Genomic DNA, 17,039 nt, shown 5'->3' with positions numbered 1-17,039 from the left:
GTCATCTGTAATATTGATCTTTATGTCACAGTATTATTGTTCAGCATCTCATAGAACAAGCAGCCACATTAGACAATGCTTTGTCTGTATAAATGAGCTTATTCTTAAATCTTTAATGAGAAAGGCTTTCGTAGACTGGTTGCTTAGTAAGGTGCACCTGCAGAAAGGGGATCATTTTACTAATCATTTAAAATTAATCATCTCTGCTCACCGACTTTCTATGCAATATAGTTTGTAAAGCCAAGAGTGCACAAAAGGTACTTTCCTAACTTCTTTATACTAGATGTAAATCTTTAATCTATAGCTTTGCTTCTAGCATCTTGCAGTGCTGTAATTCTAATAAGGTGGTGACAGTTTCCAAGATTTTGTTTGCATAAACAGGCACTGTGCTGGTAAAATAGACAGAGAGGAGATGGATCATTCCTCCTCAGATGAATAGCAGCTAACCCCAGCACTTTCAGGTCACTGCTATGCGTGCAGCATCCCCCTTCTGCTGCAGGAAATGACTAGTGACAGGACAGGACTCACTATGTAGGCAGCTGCAGCCCTACTTGGTCTCAGTGTTAAGAGCCATGCCTGAGAAATGTGTTGTTTGTTGGAGATGCTTGTCCAGTGCCCTCCTCTGCAGGGCAGGCACGGTGTGCACCTTGCCTCTCACCAGTGCAGATGGGAACCAGTCTGCAGGGACACTTTTCTATGGCCACAGAAAGAGCTGGTGCAGGATGGCTCTTATTTTGACACCTTAGAATTGTCTGGAAGGTCAAAAGGAATCCTCACAGTCTCTGGGAATTAAGTCCCCAGATTTCAATGTCTTGATATCTCCAGCCCTTTTACTCTCTGCAGTGGCTCTAAACAGATGAATTTTCAAGGTATAGCAGAGAGCTGAGTTGAGTGACTGATTCCTTGGGAGTCTTTTCACAATCTCAGCTCTGAATAGTGCACCAGTGGATTTTCTGATTGAATGGTTTTAGGTATTTGGGTTTTTTCCTTTGTTTTGCTATGTTCTGCTTTTTTGTTTTGAGATTTTTTGCCAGAAAGGTACAGAGTTACTTAGTTGTACAGTTCATCAGTATAGCTGTGAGACTGAACCATCAAAGGACACTTTATTGTCCTTCCTGCAAAACCAAAAACCTCTAAGCCTCAACTTTACTTTGCCTCCTCCATCTACTTTTAAATATTAAAGACATTGCTTTCACCACTGGGCTATTAAGGAATGCTGGAGTTCCACACTGGTAGAACATAATAAAAAGCTCCTTGATTCTTTTTTTATTTAAAATGTGGAAAGCATTCTAAATATTTTTATACTAACAGGTAGTTGCAATCTGAACATTCCTTTTATAAACTTAAATAACCTAATATAAGGAATTCTTTTGTTTTGATAGCTTTCATATTGTCAGATGAATAATGAAAAGCTGCTTACGAGAACTATTTATGACAGCAGAGCTGTAGTGAAAAATCTCGCTCCTGGGACAGAATACATTTTTCAGTTAAGGACAATTAAAGGCTCGGATTCCTCTGTGGCTGTGGAGAAAGAAGTCATCACAAGTAAGGAAATACCTTATAAATTGTCTTTTTGAAAACCAGTAAATGTTCAGGGACATTTAAATCATTGTTTGTAAGTAACTCAAAAAGGTCACAGAGTTCAAAATGAAACTTCACCTTTGGGAGGAAAGTTGTGCTTCTTCTTGTGACAGTTTAAATAGGAGCCTTGTGCATAACTTGCTGGATTGAGGTTGAGGAGTCTAGACATGGCTGAAAATAGCTCTTCGAGAAAAGCTTCCAGCTCTAACAAAGTAAAATCTTACCAGAGTAGCTTTCTATATTTTTCTGATTACCTTGCATTTTGATTACAATTGTTTCTGTAACTCCTAAATTCTTGCAAACCTGTGGCCTCAGGTTGGAGTGTTTCTCCTGTGCAGAACACAGAATGTTTAAGAGAGTAAGAGGAATTGTGCTTCAGAGAGCCTCACAAGGTCCAGAAACCATTTCCAAGTCCTTGCACTCATTTTCTGTCTCTGGGAAAACAAGTATTTTCCAATGCTCCTGTGATGTAACATAATAAAGAGGAAAATTTATTTGTGGTATAAATTTGAAGAAGATTTATATTGAATTCTGGGCTGCCAAAGCAGATAAAGAGCAGCTAACTGTAATCAGAAAATTAATCAACTCCCAAGTTTATTCACATGCATGTCACAGACCTCCTCTCTTCTTTGATGGATATTCTGTGGCGTGTTTGGACTATAACTCCTTAACTTAACTAGTAGTAAAGGAGGGTCTGCACTTAGTCATTCAAAGAATCTCTGAAAAAAACCCAAACAGAACAAGTCCTGCACCCTTGTGAATGAAATGTGCAGCAGAATATTCATTATCATGTTCCCCAAGATGCTTTTTTCCCTCAGGTAAATATTTTCAAGAGAATTTTGGATGGGCCCTGAGTTTACCTAGGTTGTGGAAAGTTTACTCTATAATTTTAATGGTAAACCCTTAGGATTTTTTTCATTCTGAGTAATAGGCATATGTTAATTAGTATTTTTCATAAAGCTTCAAGCAAGATAAACCAATTATGTGGGAGATTCACTATTTAGGAGGAATGGAAACATTTTTCTTTCCCAAGCCACTGTGCTGCACCGATTAATGGAGGCGTTATTAGTGAATTATTTGTGATTTTAAGAATCTTAATATAATAAGAAATACTATTTAAAAAGGAAAAAAGGGATAATCACTGAGACTGTACTGTTTGTTGTGTCCCTAAGTGAGCAGATGACCAGTTTTCTAAAATTACATGGCATAAAATGTATTTTAGAAAACTTCAGAGTGACTAAAATTTCTGCTTCTGCTTATGAAGTGTTCCATTCTCATCCTGTTGTACCAGTGAGCAATATCACTGTTCTTAGAGAAGATCTGATAAAATTGAAATTTTCTTCCATACATTTTATAATACACACGGGAGGTACATCCTCAGGTTTTATTTACCCTGTGCAACATATTGGCACTCTTTTCGTATATCCATATAAAGAGTTCTAAAATTCTAAAAATCCATATTCCATCCATAAAAATCCATCTTCCATGATGTTTTGAAGTCTCAAGACATTAATTTAAGTAAAAACCTTTTATTTTTAAAAGCTGTTATTTTCTTACGTTTTAAGTACTAGGAATTATTTTTTTCTTTATTAATCTCAATAATTTTTACCACAGAACCTGCTGGGATATGTGCTCTGACATTAAAAATGGTAAATTCTTCCTCTGCAACTGTAACATGGAATCCAACCAAGACTAACTTCACTTCTTATAAAGCATCTTTATCAAACAACACCTTTATAAAAAAGTTCAGAATTCCAGGAACAGTGACTGACTTCAGTGTTACAGACCTGACTGCTGGGGGCATTTATAATTTCACACTGAGAAGACTGAAAGGAAATATTGAAGGAGCTTCCTCTGTCCTTGAATTTGTAACAGGTCTGTATGGTTTCCAGCTTCCTCTGCCACTGAATGGTAGCTGTCCCTAGCAGTGCATGTTTATCTGTGTACATCTTACTTTGTTGAGTAACACTGAAATTTCAAGAGATCTTCCGTGTAATAGTTTGCTGTCATTGTGGGCATGTATTCCTTACAACCCTATTCAACCTGCATGTAATGATACCTGTCAGAAACATAATGTTTTTAGTTATGTTGCATTACTTTTGACTGTTTTCAGTATTTCAGATCTCATCCTGCAAAGTTACACACAGGTGAATTTTATCTTTTAATTATTTCAGTAGTTGTGTTTTTTTACAGTGGGTGAAGTTAAACAGGTTAGGTGTTTGTAGAATTAAGGCTTTAGATTGTACTACACTCAGAAATTAATCTGTAAAAAGAGACCTCCATAAACATAAAATCCAGCATTAATGGAAGTTGAGATCCATGCAAATAATAGGGCTGATAAGTGCAGTAGGACTCAGGGCCTATAAGAATATACTAAAAGGAAGAACCTATGCTCTCAGTTAAACTTGCACACCTTCACTAATATTAATATTTTTTTTTATTCTGTTAGTGTCAAAATAAAACCATGAATTAAAAATCATACCTATGAGACAAATACAGATGGAATGTAAAATCTAAAGTTAATATTTAGATATATTAATATTTCAGATTACTTGATGACAGAACTGGAGTAATCTGTTTGAAGCAATTCTGCAACTTTGCATAGTCTGTGTAAGGAGTTCATAAAAGATAGATAATCTTAGCAGATTTACAGCAAATAAGAAAGGAATGGAAATCTTTCAGAGTTGAAGCTATACATTATTCAGACTGCACAGTGTGATACTAATGGATAAACTACTAGAAGTCTGAATTTGGAAGAACCATGTTAGAAAGGCAGACAGAGTGCCAGGGTGAATCTGGAATGAGGCAAAAAGCATCACTGACTGGACTTGCTCTGAGAGATGAGCATGGGGAAAGCTGATAGCTGAACATGAGTTCCAAAGCAGAAAGAAAACAGATGAACATGGCTAGAGTTTGCACAGGTGAACAAATAATACACTCTTATATGTAGATAACATTTTTATGACCTACTGAAGAATTTAAAATTTGATTTATTACTAGGCTTAGAGTGAATAATACCCGTTTAAAGGTGTGTTTAAAAGCAGAAGAAAATGAGATGTTGTGACATGAGTAGATGGAAATTTGGCTTTAATAAAGAGTAGACTATCCAAATTTTGGAATCTTAACTGACCAGAGTTTATGGAATTACTGGGATTCAAGATTCATGAAATGTATTAAAGAGTTGCCAATCCTGTGGCTAGCTGCAGAAAAAACACCAGCTGTATCTTGAATTTCAACTGTAGCAGTAGTTATGTCAGCAGTAGTGTTAAGTTTAAGATTTAAGCAGAAACCCCAGGACTGTGCAGAGATTTTGTTGTTAACTGGACACTCTGCAGACACTTGAGCTTGCTCTCTGTGAACGGGCATCCCAGCATAGTTGGGAGGCCATCAACCAGATCCCAGAGGTGGTGCAGTAGTGTAGGATCCCATGCTGCCATATCCAGACTAATCCTTTCTATAACAAGTAAACTCTTCTTGGATGCTTTTCTATTCAGTTGTAACCACTAATATATTTTAAATGGAGTTATTTAAGTTAATGTCTTTTATTCCACAATTCTCTTCCAGAACCTGCAAAGCCAGAAGGTCTTAAATTCTTCAATGTTTCATCACATTTTTTTTCATTATATTGGAGACTGCCACATGGGCTTGTAGACAGATTTCATGTGGATATTGTTCCTGACCATGCTTCTGTTGTTATCCTAGATCTTGGAGTTAGGGAGTATCAAGTAAGTGCTTTTATTACAGGACTAGCAGGGCCAGCTTTTCCTTATGCGCTGTGCTGATATGGAATTCAAGCTTTCCTCCTTAGCTGTTTAATGCATACATAAATACAAAAGTATTAATGAAAAATTGGTGGGATTGGGGAAAATATCAGCATCCACAGCTTGTTACCTAACAACAGGTAGTGAACTTTTTTTTTAAGGTCTACTAGAAGGAAGCAGACCGTCATCCAAGGATTCATGAATAGTTTAACAAGGGAAGGACAGAGCTATTGAGTAGTACAGACTCATTAATTGTGTACTTGCCAGGGAGATCTCTGCTTAAATCTTTAATGCAGGCAACATTTCACTACTAAGCCATAGAAAAGATATAGGAGCACTTTTTGGTTCTGCTGTCTGGAACATATAATATTAACAGGAATAATGGTTGCTCTGGATGTTTTGCTTTTGTTTTTCATTGGAACTGCAAAGATACAGGTATTTTATATAATTTCTTGCTAAAAAAGTTAATCATTATGTTTACTGAAAACGATGGGTTAGTTTAAGGGTCAAAAGCTTGTTTTTTGGGTTGCTTTTTTGTCCATTCTTTCAAAAAGGAGTTTTATAGTGCTTCATATTTACTTTGATAATGATACAGAAAAATCTCTATAGATACACTGTTAGGGGACTCTGGGATAAAATTAATAGTTAATTTTGTTGTTCTTTAATATTGAATAATGAACACATCTTATGAAGGGTAGGTGGCAGCAAAATATTGTAGCTAACAGATGCAAACAACTATTTTTATAATGAAAAATTTTCTGTGGGTTTTTTGTGCTTTGTTTTGTAGGGTTCTTTTCTGTTTGTTTGTTTTGGGTTTTTGTTGAGCGGAGGGGCTTCATTTTTGTCAGCCTTTGTAAAAGGCTTAAATAAATCTATGTCCTATTTCAGGCTGATTTTTCCAATACTATTCCTGGAACAACATACAGTGTCACAGTTTCTGCAGTTTCTTCCTCAGTCTATAGTTCACCTGCAAGTAGAACAGTGACAACAAATGTGACAAGTGAGTTAAAAATGACTGATGAAATTTTGTTCATTTTTAAGGCTATGCTTTCTTATGTTTATTATGTGCACAGTAATGTCCAAGAAATTATGATCAGTTTTGAACAGTCATTAAAATTTTTCATCTTCTTCAACCATTTAAAAATACTGAATCTGAAGTGTTCTATGAGCACTTAAGAATTTACAAGCTTTTGAAAAATTTGCTGCTGTGTCATGTAATAATATCCAGACTCTGATTTATCTATAGTGGTACATAAAGAAATATTCAAAACTATCTCCAAAAAAAATGTAGCCAAAGCAGATATGCTTTTTAAGAGAGTACACTTTAATTGAGTGCTAGAATATGTCAGATGTCAAATTAACATTAAACTCTGTTTTTAAACAAAGATCTTGGGCAGTACATTTTTTACATTCTTATAAAAGAATGTTTCTGGCTTTCCAAAATTAATCTAATAATTTCTAACAGGACACTAGACAGCAATAAAAGCTTTTTATTCAGAAGTACATCAGTTTTCAGAAGTTTTATGGGATTGTCCTGGCAGATGATTTAATTTTTCTATAGCATCTGTAAATGTGTCTCCACTATCATTAATCTTAATGAAAAATTGTTTTAGATGTGTGTGCTTGTGTGTGTGTTTGTGTGTATGCATATGTAATTTTTTTTAAATTTTTTTTTAGATCCTGGGCCACCCATGTTCCTTGCAGGTGAAAGAGTGGGTTCTGCTGGGATTCTGCTGTCCTGGAACACACCGCTCTATCCAAATGGGAGAATTCTCTCATATGTTGTCAAATATAAAGAAGTCTGCCCATGGATGCAAACAGGTTATACACAGGTCACAACCAAGCCAGATAGTTTGGAAGTTCTTCTCACCAGTCTTAACCCTGGAACAACTTATGAAATTATGGTAAAAGCTTTACAAATGCCTCTTAGTATTTTGAATTCTGATTTATTGTAAACTGTGTGAGTTTATAGTAGGCTCCTGTAGAGTTTTCTGAGGGACCATGATATTTACTGTTCCCATATAAAAAAATATATTAGTGAGATAGTTGAGTTTATTTGAGTAGTGTCTTTAAAATCTACTTTAAAATGTTCCAGTCAAACCTACACTGAAATGTACCTTCTTCTACTGATATTCAGATTAAGATATGGCATTATGTGGTAAAACATAAAAAGCAAAGGGTAAAATTTTTGGGAACATCAAAATCCTTCCTTATCGTCATTGAGATTTCATCTTTCAAATGACTGGTGTGCTTTGCATATTACATGTATATTACTAAATCATCTCATCCAGATCCATAAAAGCATGTCTTCCATACATGGAACTTTTTGCATTGAGGTTAGGCACTCCTGATCCTTCTCTGAACTCTTCAACAGTAGATGACTTCAGGTAATGTGGACAGAAATTAACTGCTACTCCCTTGGCAGTATTTTCCAAGCAATTCTTTGCCTACTTTACTCTTTCATAAGAACCTTGTAGAGGTTCCTCTTTTCAATACCAAAAATTAAATTATTAGTATATTGTTGATTTGCTTTGTTCCATTCAGTTGCCTTGAAGCTGTACATATGAGGTAGGAGCTTCCATGTCTGTCTTAGTGCTAGTTTTGTTTCTGAGCTCATTCTACAGTACCTGCCTTCAGATGAGGTACTAAAAACAATGTTTAGGTGAGGACATGGCTTAAGATTTATATAGTGTAATTTAAATACTGTCAGAATTTCCTGAGTGCATGTCAACCCCCTAGAGATCTCCTGGGCTATTTCCTGAGCTATTGCAATTACCAGAGAATTCATCAATGCCCAAGGATGTTTCAATCATTGTCCCTGTGAAGCATAAGTAGGTAGGATTGGTAGCCATGAGGTGGATGTGCATGTGTTTGTGTGGTTTGGGAAGGAGCTAACCAGTGACACAGGCTCTTTGTGACATACTAGATTAAATCTTCAATGCTACCTTGTATTACTTTACTATTTGTAAAGTTGTAGCCTTTTTCTTTTGTTTAATCTCTGCAGTTTTGAAAAACACACTGTTTAGTGCCAATAAATGATTAGAACAAGTTTACCTTTCTGGTCTGAGGCCTTCTGTTTTCTTTTGCCCTTTGTTACCCTCTGTGTGCTGTCACTTCTACAGATATCCACACTTAGTTTTGCACACCTACCCCTTCTCACCCTGCCTTCCCCACAGTCTGCACTGTCAGCTCCCTAAACCCCACGACCACATCTTTGTTGTCTGACATTGCCAGCTATAGCCTTGCTGGAGAGCTTTTCACTTTGCTTCTTCCTTCCCACACCTCTCCCCATCACTGTTGGAATTTTACTCATGTTTACCTTTTGTTCCTTTTACTTCTTTTTGAAATAAGAAGTTAGACTTCCCTCCTCTTGTTTGTAAGTACTGGATGCCATGGCCCATCACTGAGTTGAATTGTCACCAAATCCTACATTGCAGAGCAAATGGCATTGTTGCTTTGTTTATCTCCATAAATTCTACCAAGGACTCAATATATTGCTCTTCTGTGGGAAGACTTGTCCATGATTTTGAGCACTGAAGTATCTGTCATAAAGTGCATCTACAGTGCACTGACCTATTGCCCTTCTGCAAAAAGATATGCTTTCCTTGGGTTTCTGCTTTGAGGAAGGTTCACCTGCTCTTGCTAGCCTAGAGGAGACAGAGAAATGAAAGGGAACTTATCTTCCTTTTTACCCTTTTAAGTTATAGTAAGTAAAGTAGGAATGCAGAATCTGCTTTAAGCATATTGTAGTAAGAAAAAGGAGTGTTACTGATGTTATTTTTGCTGCTGATTTTTGCATAAAGTAGGGACTCATAAAATAAGGATCTTCTTTTGATGTGTAGATATTCACGTGTGGTTTTCTCAATTTTTTATGCTGTTACATGTTTTTTATGTTTTATTTTTTACAAATTTTACAAATTTTTTACAATTTTTAATTTCTTTATTGAGTATAAGTTATACAACACAACTATAAAGGGCATGTTCACTTGCATATTCATAGTTTAAAAGTTAAAAGCTGTATCCCTGTGTATCCTTAGGATTTTCATACTCCCTGAAACTGTATATCCTGTAGATTTTCTAATGTGGATTCTTTCTTTTTTTTTTTTTTTTTTTTTTTGTAGGTTGCTGCTGAGAACAGTGCTGGTGTTGGAGTGTTTAGTGATCCTTTCCTTTTTCAGACTGCAGAAAGTGGTAAATTTCATAAAGCTGTTAATTATTTTGATTAAAGCTGCTCTAATTTGTTCACATAGATTTCCACAATAAATTTCATACTTGAACAAATTCCAATGCATTTAGAGAAAAATCATTATTCTTACTCTGTCACTCAGTGACAAAGGTTCATCTTGTTCTATTTGCTAGCAACTGCATTTAGGGTGTGCCCATAGGGGCATTTATTGTACACAAAGTCTGTTTTTCTTGTAGTTTTCCTGTACCAGTTTCTAGGTAGAAAAAGCTTGCAGAAAGCAAGGTCACAGCAGAGCAGAGCTACCTATCAAGTGGATCCATCTGCTGTTGCCTGCAACAGTTGTAGGAGACAGACTTTGTTGTGGGATCATCTCTGCCATTGTCTGTTAAGTCAATCAATTTGTTTAGTGATGGGTTCTAAGAAACTCAGCACAGAATGTATTTTATTAAATTTTTATGTACTAATTCTGAAGGTAAGAAAAGAGTCTGAAATGAAAATTTGAGTTGGTGGTTTTAAAGATTAAAAAAACATGGTCTGAGTTTGCACAATCTTTACTAATTTAGTGTTTGTGATCTTAGCTGCGCTCCAGGAGCAGCTGTGCCTTGGCTGACGAGCTCGCAGTGCTCCTCTTGTGAAGCAGCCTCGATGGAATACAGAACTCGTGCTGCCAAGGCACTCACTGCCCATCTGTGTTTAGGCTGCTTTCTGCTTCTGTGCAAACTGCAGACTGAGATATCTTAATTAATGTCAGAAATCATCACTTTGCACAAATAATGCAATAATTTATGAACCCAATATGAGGAGTAGTAAGCTTGCTACATGGATCTATGTGAAATCATTACTCTTATTTGCATTATTGCTGGTGAAAAACCTTATTTCTGTGAGCTTTGTTATTTACTCATGTTTGACAGAGGACAGCCCTGGCATTTCTCCATATGAGAACATAAGATTTTTACTTTTGGAAGAATTTCTTTCTACAATTCTGTTAAACCTAAAATGCCTTACAATAAATGTAATTGGTAGGTTTCTTCAAATTCTAGGTGAGTTATGTGTCATTGGCAAAACATTTATACTTTTACTTTCCTAACTATTTTTTTGTTCTAATTCTTGTTTTGATGGCTAAGGAAAACCAAGCAACTTACTCAATGTAAAGATGGGAAATTTAAAGTGAGAAAGTTTGCCAAAAGATAAAATTATTTAAACATGAAGTGGTTTGGGAGGAGGGGAAAAGAGGTGAAAGATTTGGAAACGATTTAGCAGGACTGAAAGCACTAAATATGAGGCTTGGAGGAGCTGTCACAATTCACCTGTGGAAGATCTGTAGTTGTGGAATGCCTTATTTTTTAAAATAATATGAAAAGTCTTTTCTCCTTAGTATTAAGTCAGCTATTGTAGGGCCTGCCGCTGACTCTGCCACGTGCAGGCAGCACTACAGGCAGGGCTACAGGGCTCTAATTCACAGGCGAGCTCAGCATGTAAAATAGCATGTAAAATCTGATTTAGATGCTGTATCTCATCCCTTTGTGCTGTGATCAACACTGATGGTTTGACAGAAATTGTCACTGATACAAAGACCAGCATTTATGTAGTAATAGGGAATATTCCAATTTAATTTAATTACTTAAAGCTACCAAAAATCTATGTGCAGCAGAAAAGATGACAGAAGTAAAGTGAAATAAAACAGAAATAATCAGCTGCTCTTAACCAGAAAACAAATGGGCAAATTTTTTCTATTTCTGGAATAGTATATGATTTTCTTCTAAAAGGAATATTTTTAAGTTGGCCAAACCAATTACTATATATAATATGAGATTGAAATAATTTTATTTCTCACTTAAACCAGATTGAAAATGGTTGTATATCTGCTACTGTATGTGTGTTTGTGAATGATTTTTATGTGTTTGCTTCAGAACTTGGAAGCTAAAAAAGAGGAAAGGAGTTTGCTGTTTTTCAATGCTGAGAAGAAAAGTTTATCTCACTGCTTTTGTTTGGTTTTTTTTTTTCAAGCTCCAGGTAAAGTAGTGAATCTCACAGTTGAAGCCTTAAATTCTTCAGCTGTAAATCTGATCTGGTTTCTCCCTCGGCAACCAAATGGAAAGATAACTAGTTTCAAGATTAGTGTGAAACATGCAAGAAGTGGAATTGTGGTGAAAGATGTCTTGGTTAAAGTGGAGGACCTTCTGTCTGGGAGGTTACCAGAATGTAATGTAAGTGCTACAGACCTTTTAAATTAGAAATAGGCTCAACCCACAGAATATAGTTTTACATTTAAAATTTGAGACACAAAAATATGCAGGCTTGATTTTCAGAAAGATTCCAAAAGCCTTACAAACTTAGTCCCAAGACAAGATAAAATGGATGAAGAAAACCCTTTCTGTTCAATGTAGTTTAAATGGAATGCTTTTGCTTGAAAATTTGAGTTTAATCAAAGTAAAAATGTTATGAAAGGCTAAGTTTGCCATATTTTTAACAGAAAATCATGAAATAGAAAATTTCTGGGTTTTTCAGCTTTCAATTTTTTATTTTTTTGTTTTACAAACTATTCAACTAGAAAAACCCCAAAAAGTTACAGGCATTTTTTGGTCAGAGCAGAAAATATAGTATTGTTATAACCTAATGTTATAACATAGTATTGTTATAACATAATGTCTTATGTTCTATGCAGTATGATAATGCTTTTTGTATTTAAAAATATGTATCACATATACATATCTGTGTATCACATTTCAATATTTTTTTAAATACTTCTCATATCAAAATAAAAACCAAACATGATTAGCAGAGTGATTTTCAAAAATATGGTTGTAGTTTGAATTGTTCTTATTGTTGAATTCAGACCTGCAACCATTGTATCCTGTTGGAATTTCTTGAAGAAAATTCTCTTGTCTAGAATTTTTTCTTTTTATCCTTCTTACTTTGAGCAGAGTTTTGCAATTACACAAATGTCAAAACATAAAGTAACAAAACCATTTTCTTTTTATGTTTTTTTTTTCCTTTCAATTTCCCAAGCTTGGTGCTTTAATGAAAAGTGGTTTTAAATGACATAAATTATCATAACTTTGGTTTCAGGTTTTATTTGGAAGATCATCTTAGGCATTGCAACGGTTCCTGACACCAGGCTGATTTAATTCAGCACTGAGCAGGCAGGCTGCCACCTGCTGAACCATAAGCATTGGTCACTACGATGCCTAGCAATTTTTCAGAGTTGTCTCCTGACAGGATGGATTAAGAAACTCTGTCTAGTTTTATCCATGATGTATGGATACATGTGTGTTGTAGTGGGTATGCACATGCACACACACAACATATATGTGATGTAAAAGGATCGTGCTAGGGAACCTTCTTTTCAAGAGAGAGACTGAATGCTGAAAATAGAAACTGGGAATAGTTAAATGAATCCTAGAGAGATGCTTCTGTTCAGGCAGATTTGAGATCTTTTTGAAAAAGGCAGGAAACTATAACACTGTCACTAACAGGAAGCACTGGCACAGTCTGCCTAAATTTGGAAACTGAAGTACAAAGAGAATCAATTTAGGGTAATTTTTTTTCAAAGATGGTCTGCCTTTTTTATCTACATATATTTACAGTTACTGGTTATAGATGCACCTGATTGTGTTTCATATTTTGTATTTATAGGATAAGAGTGAATCTTTTTTGTGGAGTACTACCACTCCTTCAACTACTTTTGGGAAACCCACAATTCTTTCACAGACTACAGTGACACCAACTACAGAGGCACCAAGTCAAATGAGCTCTGTTTGGAGTGAACCCATCAGCTTTGTTGTAACTAACCTCAGGCCATACACCACCTATCTTTTTGAAGTCTCTGCAGTTACCACTGAAGCGGGCTACATTGACAGCGCCATTGTCCGGACACCAGAATCAGGTACATTAAATACATACGGCTTTAAAATGGCAACAAGGTTCCCAGATTTATGTGAAAAACTTCAAAATATAGGTTTGATTTTCGGCTGTGAGATACTTCTGTCCAAATCTGTCTTTATCTGTATCATGCTTTTGTGTTTTCATGATTGCTTAATTTTATCTGAGGGGATAAATTGATAATGTTTATATATTTATGTATCTAATAATGTACAGTGAGTGAGAGTTCACTTTTTGTTAGAAGTCAAATATACCAAAATTATGCTCAGGACAGATCGAATTTTGTGAAAAAGAGAGGACAATTTAAGAACTGCAAATAGAATAACGGTGGAAGAATTGAAAATAAAGATGAAGGGGATAGCTGTCAGGCAAAATATTCTAAAAGTATGGGTTTTGTGTGCATAGAAATGCATTTAAAGCTTCTTTGCCTTTGTAGAGAAATGAGCAATAATAAAAAAAACTCCTGTACTTATGTTGCCAATCTGTACCTATTGCAGAAAGTTATTCAGTACTGAAGAAATCTTTAAGCACTAGGTGAAGTTGATTTTTGATTTCTTGCAACTCAATGCTTTCCAATTGGAATCAATCGTCCATGAGCAGCACTTCTGTAATGGCTTAGGTAGTGGGAACACTGTTACCAGAGCTATAAAGAAAAGGCTTTCCAGAGGAATGTTGTTCTGGCTTTCTGTTTGCTAGCACATCATTCTTTTGCTTGACATGGTTTGATGTTACTTGGTTCCCTTTCATACATACAAAATAGATAGCACTGTTCAGATAAAAAAAAATTTATCCCATGCTAGAAATGTTCAGTGTAATTGCTTTGACAAAATTTCAATAGTCTTAGTTTGCCACTCTGTCTAGGGTTGATGAAATTTTGCTCAGTTTCTCTTCTAATGTTTTCAGGGCTGATTTTAGTTTATTTTTCACCTTTGTCTCTTAGAGATTATTTGCATACTATCAACACTCTTGATCCCTTTCTGAGAGTTGTCTTAAAACAGAAATTAAGTAATTTTAATGATATGCTTTTATGGCTTCCCTTCAGAATATTTAATTTTTATGTCTAAAATGAATTGTCTGATATGGGGTCCTTGGACATCCTAATATAAAGTATTTTATGGTCAAAGACTTTTTCCAATATTGTTTAAGTTCCAGAAGATCCACCACAGAATTTTGCCAAGAGCAACATTACAGCAAAGTCTTTCTCAGTAATGTGGGATCCACCAACCATAGTAACAGGAAAATTTAGTTACAGAGTTGAGCTGTATGGACCATCTGGTAAGTCAGAGTTGACGTTACCATTTATTTTGATTTTTTTATGATTATTTCCTTACACTTTCTTCTGGACCTGCCAATCAAAACCGGATAGTCAAAAGCAGTGTTATGTGTCTCTATTTTACTATTGTGTTTCAACTGTTTGTAGATTAATTTTAAGGGAGTAGTCAGTCCATTACAAGGAACAGTATAAAGTTGATTTCACATTAGATATTCTTAAGAACAGAGAAAATCAACTTCTCCTCAGCCTCTCAGGAGATGACAGGTTAAGTACAGATGAATTGCTGTGCTTATATATCCAAATTGTTCTGTATCTTACCTTTACTTTCTTCTCTTTCTGTTAAAGATTTATGGAGAATTTTCATCCTCATGCAGTATGCAATCAACTCTTTAAGTCTGTTTTGATGATTTTGCAATTTTTTTGAACTCAGACATGTATAGATACAGAAATTATAGAACTGTCTTTAGTTCAGTAAGACATAAGCTGTATTCTAATGTTTTTATGGGACCACACAGGAAAAGTAAGATAATTTTTTTTTAATCTCTTCCTCTTAAAACTCACTCCTTGAAGTGTCTTGGTTGGTTGGTTGGTTGTTTCATTCCCCATATATCCAGCATTATTCCATTGAAATTGATTCCCGGTTAGCCTCACCCCAGAAAAAATTGTCCTTTCATTTGTTCCTCATACTGGAAAGAAGCCATGGACTTGTTTCTGTTTTAGACCTAAAATCTCTTTATTTTTAATTCCAGGTCGTGTTCTGGATAACAGTACAAAAGACCATAGGTTTGTGTTTAGTAACCTCGTGCCGTTTACAACATACGACGTGTACGTCAGTGCTGAGACAAGTGCTGGGCTGGGGCCAAAGACCAACCTTACAGTTTTCACTCCTGCAGATGGTAAGTAAGCATAGAGAAGAAAAGAAAACCCTGATTGGATGTTAAAAAAGGTTTCAGTTTTCCCTTCAGAGCCTTTAAAGTACTTTGCAAAAGAGAAGAATGGATATAAGAGCACTAGAAGAGATGAAAAATGGTTACAAAAAAACTAAAGAAATCAGCTGAATATTATTATGTCATTTATTTCTTTGTTTTTGTTAAGTTCATACCCTGTCAGTCCACTTATCCGCTATCACAGGCCTTCAGAGATTGTGAAAGAAATGTAGTTTCTTTCGAAATGGAAGTCAAATGATAGTTAATTTTAGAGACAGTAATGAAGTTGCAGGGCCGCCTCTGCCCCGTTAGATGGCAGCAAGAGGAAAAGAAAGAGCAGCGCAGTCTCCCTCTGCTGCCCTTTCAGCCCCGTTCCTTGCTGAACCTCTCCTTTGGCTCCTTCTCAGCAAACCAAGGGCCCAAACCCATCTCTGGTGGAGCCACCATCAGCAGCGAGCACAGCTCTGAGACAGGGCCAGCACCGAGCTCATGTCCCGCTCAAGTGGTTGGTTCTGCCCCTGAGCCCTCGCTGCTGTGCTCTGGGAATTCCGGTCCCAAATAATCAACTATCCAGGTTAGAGCCCTTGGCTGCATGGAAATGCAGTTTTATCTTCCATGTATGTGAGATTGTGTGGGATTCTTGGCCAGCATTTGAGGATGAGTGAGGAAAAAATGAGATTTGGTGTGTAATAGGCAGTTTCAAGATTGTTATTTCTGACTTATGTTTATGCCACACAACACAAATTTAGAAAATCTCTGCCTTGGGGATTGCTGGCAATGTTTGTTGTTAAGGTATAACACTGGGAGGAAAACCTATCTTTTGTACTTTGAAATATGAATATAAAAACCTATCTTTCTCTACTATATTCTTTCCTGAATGATCTGCTTTTGGCAGCTCTCAGAGACAGCTCCAGAGATGACCTACCTGAGTACAGTCAGTCATTCTCATCTTGTGTTGAAATGCACTGTCAGAAGTCAAAGGGAATTTTGGTGGGTTTGGGGTTTTTTTTAGAATAACAGAGAGTGTCTTTTTTTAAAGCCAAATCTAAAAATCCTCCTTATGCAAGTAATTACAAAATTGTCTTTTATTGAAGTCTATTAGGAAAAAAAGTATTTCTTTTTGTATCAACTCTGAATATCACTCTATTGAATATAAATGTCTTTTATCTCTGGTGGTCCTATGGAAATTATAATATAATTTAGACTGAGTTTTAGTGAAGAAATTATATAAACTATATAATTTCTATCTATATATAGATATATATTTCATATATATAATTGAACACATATAAAAATATATAATATAAATAAAATCCTATAAACTTAAATAAAATTACATAAACATTTTGTAAAAGGGAAATTAACAAGATGTATCACATTAATTTTTTCCCCCAGCTTTTTACTTCATTCTAGTATAGCTTTGATGATTT

General features: G+C 35.6%; 1 protein-coding gene across 1 annotated transcript in view; it reads left to right on the top strand.

Annotated features, from left to right (window-relative positions):
- The first annotated feature begins 5,723 nt into the window (after positions 1-5,723).
- PTPRQ (protein tyrosine phosphatase receptor type Q) overlaps positions 5,724-17,039 on the top strand; it is a 100,373-nt gene continuing 89,057 nt past the window's right edge. The window contains exons 1-8 of the mRNA XM_058863363.1: positions 5,724-5,777; positions 6,231-6,342; positions 7,020-7,246; positions 9,464-9,533; positions 11,536-11,735; positions 13,165-13,414; positions 14,557-14,685; positions 15,433-15,579. Of these exons, the coding sequence (XP_058719346.1) occupies positions 5,724-5,777; positions 6,231-6,342; positions 7,020-7,246; positions 9,464-9,533; positions 11,536-11,735; positions 13,165-13,414; positions 14,557-14,685; positions 15,433-15,579 (1,189 nt within the window). The remainder of the gene's footprint in view (positions 5,778-6,230; positions 6,343-7,019; positions 7,247-9,463; positions 9,534-11,535; positions 11,736-13,164; positions 13,415-14,556; positions 14,686-15,432; positions 15,580-17,039) is intronic.

Source organism: Poecile atricapillus, chromosome W (assembly GCF_030490865.1).
Source record: "Poecile atricapillus isolate bPoeAtr1 chromosome W, bPoeAtr1.hap1, whole genome shotgun sequence".
NCBI lineage: Eukaryota > Metazoa > Chordata > Aves > Passeriformes > Paridae > Poecile > Poecile atricapillus.
Note: the sequence above shows the minus strand (reverse complement) of the source record. Positions and strands in the feature narration are given on the sequence as shown.